The following is a 6,000-nucleotide window of genomic DNA, read 5'->3' as shown; positions in this document are numbered from 1 at the left end:
GAGAAAGACTAATTGTAAGACAACAATGTTGACTATAATGAATGACTCCTTAGATGAATGACTCCTTGCCATTATCAAGCCTGTTACTTTTTCATTAATGTTTTTGCACTATGCTTTTTAATCTTATCCACACAAATTCAATTTCTCTCTTCTTTAAAACAAATGGATTTTAAGCTACATGAATTCTGCACTTGGGTGTTATCCAAGTGTGACAGGTAAACAAGGCGCAAGGTAACTATTGCTGCAGCAGTTCCAGTTTAATTAGGTTACCTTCTGCAATCACAAGCTGCCATTGTACAGAGCAGTATTCTCAAGAGTACAAAAATTGCTTAGCTGACAGGACTCACCAAATGAAATAAAGTGCTGCTAGTGTACAGATATTAACAGGTCTATTTTAAATTAAATCAGTCAACTGAGAAATCATGTGAAAGGGGAGGAAGAACAGCTACTTCCCCCTGTTAGCAAGGGTATGTAAATCTCATATTCCACCTTCATCCACCCACGCCAAAAATTATTTTCTTCGCAACACTGCACCATTTCCTGGTCTTCCTGTCCACACACCAACTTTAGATGACCTTCTCACAGGTCTCTGCTTAAACTGCTCTTCAGTCAGTTGCTAGGAGATGCACAATTGTGTTCTCTCCCTTCCCCCACTCCTTTGTAGACATGGCTGAGACTGCCAATTAAGTGGTAGCAGTGAAATCACAAGCACCAAAGTACACAGTGTACTGAGGTTCAAATGCGCTGTGCCTCTAGCACGATGTCACATGCAAAAAAAAATGGGGCATTTTGACATAAGTTACATCATCTGCTTAGTTGGCAAATCAGTTTTCTGTTTCCTAGCAATTTTTAGCAAAGACAGTTCTAGTAAATGAGCAATTTCTGCAGTACTATTCCAACTTTCAGTCTTTGGTTCCTTCAGTAATACAATGCACTTAACTGGTGATTTTTACAGATGGACACAAACAAAATATGTAACAGGTCTGCTCATTTAGAACATGGCACTCCTTAAAACCCTGCCTTTGATCAATCTCTCCAAATACAGCAGTCTTAAAAAAACAAAAAGTAGAGCCAGCAAGCGTCAGGGATGGCAGGCACCTTCCACAGTTTTCTATGAAACAATTCCCACATTTAGGAATAGAATTGTCTTTTTAAAAAAAATATCACCTTTGAAGGAATTTGCAATGATATCATTCTTTGAGGAATAAATGGTTGCAAGAAGAATATACATCAGTCAACTCCAAATTATTTACAAAGATGCAGACTTGAGCGCAACAATGGGGGAACAGAGTTGAAGTATTTAAAATCCAACATCGCTGATGGGCCGCTAATTAGCCCTATAAAAATTAGTGGTTTTGCTACTTTGGAGAAAGTACTGATATCTATTGACTTGGGTTTATACTATTAGGAATCAAACTAGTTATCGTTACCTTTTCATCATCCACTTTTGCTCGACCATAGGTTTATCAATTGCTTTAATATCCACTGACGGCGGTGCTTCAGGAACTGCTTTCAGACTCAATTTATGTCCATACGCTCAGTGACAATGGATGTGTACCCCTAGTAGATGAAAACTCTCAACAGTTCAGCCTGTTTAAAGCAAACTTATTACTAAAGCAGTGGAGTGCGGGTGAGCCAGAAGTATTGCACAATGCTGGACAGCAGGCAACACATGGAGACACACCTCCACCGAGATACACCTCAGCATATTCACATCAAATACATCAGTATGTGAACGGCTAATAGCGGGAAATAGATAGTATTCACAAGTCCTGGATAAACAAGGAGAAACGCACATAGCTTAAAGGCCACGCTGAACTAGACTGTTCCGCCCAATTTAACCACTGCTGCATAACTCACTTTACTCAGGTTGCACAGTTCCCTCAAAATTAGTGGAAGCAGTTGGTCTCTGCGGCGCCCCAAATCAGTGCTTATGTTTATTTTTGACTCATCTTGAGCACAAATGACAATTTTGAGTTTTATTGATCCTTTTAAAGATCCAAGTTTAGATGAGGAACAAGTATGCAAATAAAAGGGCACAAATGTGCTATAAAATACATAGAAGCTATTTCCCAAATAATCAGTCCAACTGCAGATAGTAAAACTCTAAATGGTCTTCACTAAACACAGAGCTTCATCAACTGATGTCTGCATTCATCATGAGATTAGACATTAGAATAAATTACACTTTTTCCAAAGCTTTATTTTTTGACAATTTGCAATATACATCTTTTGCTGATAATTTGTAGTTTATTATGCTCCAGCCAAGACTCCTCATATGTACAAGCTAAATAGGATTAACCATGTTGTCCACCTACCAATATTTAAATAGTTTCTGTTTGAATTTTTAAGCATGCAAACTTTCTAAACAATTGTAGTAACCACATACTTCATTGTTAAGAGTCCAGATACTTATATCAAATATGAAGAGGTTACAAAAGTAGATTTATACAGCATATTAATATAGGGAGTACCACAATAAGGTAAATAATTGGTCCCATTAGGGCAAATATGAAGATATCTGTTTGCACTGATAACCAACTGCTGAAAACTATTTACACTGTGTGCATAGTTTTAAAAGGAGTGAAATAGTTACATCCCAGTAATATTTTTCAATACTTAAATGTGAGCAGTATTTTTAGAATCCAATTGAATTCAGCTGGCTCGACTCTCCATATTACAAAATAGATACTATTCTAACATACAGCTGTTCTCGTTAAATTTTAGCTTTTATACTGTTGCCACACAGATATGAACTGTGGCATTTCTTAGGCAGATGCTCCTGCCAATGAGGTAACAGCACACAGCTGAAGGAAAGGGAAAAACACAAACAATCTTAAATTGGAAACAGTTATACTTAGCTTCCTGATGGTCACTTAACTTCCATTTAGGTACTTTAATGAACATAAAACAAGACATTATTCACAAGGCTCTCTTAATGTGCTTCCATTTCAATTCACATGCAAATATAAAACTTGAACAGGTTTCAACATCCTTACAACCAGTACCCTGGATAATTTTAAAATGTTCCCAATTTCAATTTCCACTTGATGTGTGCCTCTTATTCCTGCTCTATAAAAAAGGAAACAGTCGTTTCTTTAAAATATATACGACAGTTGCCAAAAACAGAGCCAATGCAAGAAAAATAAGCAGCTTGTCAGTCAATTCTCTGCGGTTGTACTTTGTGATCAGCTTGCGCCCCAGCTGAATGGTGCCAGTCATGTTTTTAAATTCTTCATTTGTCTCCTGAACAGTTCTTGAGGATGTTGCTTAAGTAAAAGGAAAATATTAAAGATTTACATTAAAACAATATAATGTAAAACAAAGAGCCATATTCCTAGTAATGAATCTTGGATGATGTTTTTTTAAATAGCGGCATCAAAAACTGAGACAAGCAGTAAAATACTAAAACAAGTCAATCAAGGTGCATATTGTAACCATTAAAGTGGTAGTGACTTGATTATATTTACCACTACATCTTCAAGAACTAACCAATGTAACATTCACTTGTTCTCACTTAAGAATGGAGAATGACCACTAAAACAATGCCTATAAAGCAAGAAAAGATCTATATAGTACCAAATCACATCCCCAGGCCATCCCAACTATCATTAGCTCCTGGCTACAGGTATATCTGTCAAAGGGACTACAAATAATTATAGCTCTGGATCTCTCAAAGACCAGATTCATATCTTTACCAGACATAGCTGTCAATTAATAATCCCCAGGATGTCAATCATGTGGGATGACTGAACTGAATGGTTTGACTCCTTTATGAGAACACTATTGATCTCTTCCAATTACTTTGACCACCAGTGATTAAAGGAAATTAATCTTCAACAATAAGAGATGCTACTTTGGATAAAAAAGTGCTAAGATTTTTAACACATATTAGTATATTTAACTATCTTTTGTCCCATAGGAACAAGCTACAGACATATAGTAAAACCCTTGGTATACTAGACCGTAATGTATATTCTTGGCAGTTTAAACAATCAGCTAGCAGTGCTTAATCTAAACCCTGCATGTAGTGTGACCAGCAAGAATCCAATGAATAATCCACCAGACAAAAATCCTTCATTTTTGTCATACAATAATTTAACGTCAAAGAAATCAGAGATAATCTGTACACTACTTCTTCAAGCTTACCCAGTGTCTGGACCGACTCTTCGCTCTGCTGCACCTGTTGTGACATCATCCTACTGATACTCATCAAACTCTCTGTAATGCTGCTTGCTGTCTGTACCAAACCTTCTTTTGTCATCTTACTGAAACCCAAGAGACATTATTCCATTTTAGCAGCAGCGATTTTTCTGTTGTTTGGTCTCATTTAGTCTCATATGGGTGGAGCGAAGAAATAACATGGGGCAGAAAACACTGATGGGAGTAGTTTATAGGCCCCCTAAAGCTGGTTATAGGTGTTGGCCACAGTATAAATCAGGAAATTAGAGGAGCATGTAACAAGGGTAATGTAATAATCATCGGGGGTTTTTAATCATCATATAGACTGGGCAAACCAAATTGGCGTAAGTAGTTTGGAGGACAAGTTCATGGAATGCATTCAAGACAGTTTCTAGAACAATATGTTGAGGAACCAACTAGGGAACAGGTTATTTTAGATCTAGAATTGTGTAATGAGACAGGGTTAATTAATAATCTTATGGTTAAGGATCCTCTGGGAAAGAGCGACCATAATATGATAGAATTTCATATTGAGTTTGAGAGTGATGTAGTTAAGTCCGAAACTAGGATCTTAAATTTAAACAAAGCCAATTACGTAGGTATGGGGGGGGCGAGTTGGCTAAAGTAGATTGGGAAATTAAATTAAAAGATATGATGATAGATAAGCAATGGCGAACATTTAAAGAAATAATTCATAATTCTCAATGAATAAAAACTCCATGGGAAAAGTGATCCAACTGTGGATAACTAGAGAAGTTAAGGATAGTATTAGATTAGAAGAAGAAGATTACAATGTTGCCAAAAAGAGTAGTAAGCTTGAGGATTGGGAGGGTTTTAGAAATCAGCAAAGGATGACCAAGAAATTGATAGAGGGAGAAAATAGAATGAGAGAAAACTAGCAAGAAATATAAAAACAGATTGTAGGAGCTTCTACAAGTATGTAAAAAGGAAGAGATTAGCAAAAGTAAAGGTGGTCCCTTAGAGGCAGAGACAGGAGAAATTATAATGGAGAATAAGGAAATGGCAGAGACGTTAAACAAATATTTCGCATCTGTCTTCACAGTAGAAGACATAAAAAACATACTGGAAATAGTAGGGAACAGAGAGTCTAATGAGAGGGAGGAACTTAAAGTAATTAAGATTAGTAAAGAAAAAATACTGGAGAAATTGATGGGACTAAAAGCCGACAAATCCCCTGGACCTGATGACCTACATCCTAGGGTTTTAAAAAAGGTGGCTGCAGAGATAGTGGATGTATTAGTTTTGATCTTCCAGAATTCCCGAGATTCTAGAAAGGTCCCCGTGGATTGGAAGGCAGCAAATGTAACTCTGCTATTCAAGAAAGGAGGGAGAAAGAAAACAGGGAATTATAGGCCAGTTAGCCTGGCATCAGTATTAGGGAAATACTAGAATCTATTACTAAGGACATAGTAACAGGGCACTTAGAAAACCATAACATGATTAGGCAGAGTCAACACAGTTTTATGAAATGGAAATAGTGTTTAACAAATCTATTAGAGTTTTTTTTGAGGGTGTAACTAGCAGAGTAGATAAGGAGGAACCAGTGGATGTAGTATATTTGGATTTTCAAAAGGCATTCGATAAGGTGCTACAAGAGGTTATTAGACAAGATTAGGGCTCATGGGGTTGGGGGTAATAAGTTAGCGTGGATTGAGGATTGGTTAACGGACAGAAAACAGAGAGTAGGAACAAACGGGCCATTTTCAGGTTGGCAGGTTGTAACTAGTGGGGTGCCACGAGGATCAGTGCTTGGGCCTCAGCTGTTTACATTATACATCAATGACTTAGATGAGGGGA

The 6,000-nt window shown here is 37.1% G+C and overlaps 1 protein-coding gene across 1 annotated transcript in view; it reads right to left on the bottom strand.

Moving 5' to 3' along the window:
* Positions 1-2,178: 2,178 nt before the first annotated feature.
* The window catches only part of LOC137332146 (vesicle transport protein SEC20-like), an 89,393-nt gene continuing 85,571 nt past the window's right edge, over positions 2,179-6,000 (bottom strand). Inside the window, exons 5-6 of the mRNA XM_067995855.1 lie at positions 4,150-4,268; positions 2,179-3,269 (exon numbers count right to left, since the gene is read on the bottom strand). Coding sequence (XP_067851956.1) covers positions 3,073-3,269; positions 4,150-4,268 — 316 coding nt within the window. The 3' untranslated portion in view covers positions 2,179-3,072. The remainder of the gene's footprint in view (positions 3,270-4,149; positions 4,269-6,000) is intronic.

This window comes from Heptranchias perlo, chromosome 14, assembly GCF_035084215.1.
Source record: "Heptranchias perlo isolate sHepPer1 chromosome 14, sHepPer1.hap1, whole genome shotgun sequence".
In the NCBI taxonomy this organism is placed as follows: domain Eukaryota; kingdom Metazoa; phylum Chordata; class Chondrichthyes; order Hexanchiformes; family Hexanchidae; genus Heptranchias; species Heptranchias perlo.
Note: the sequence above shows the minus strand (reverse complement) of the source record. Positions and strands in the feature narration are given on the sequence as shown.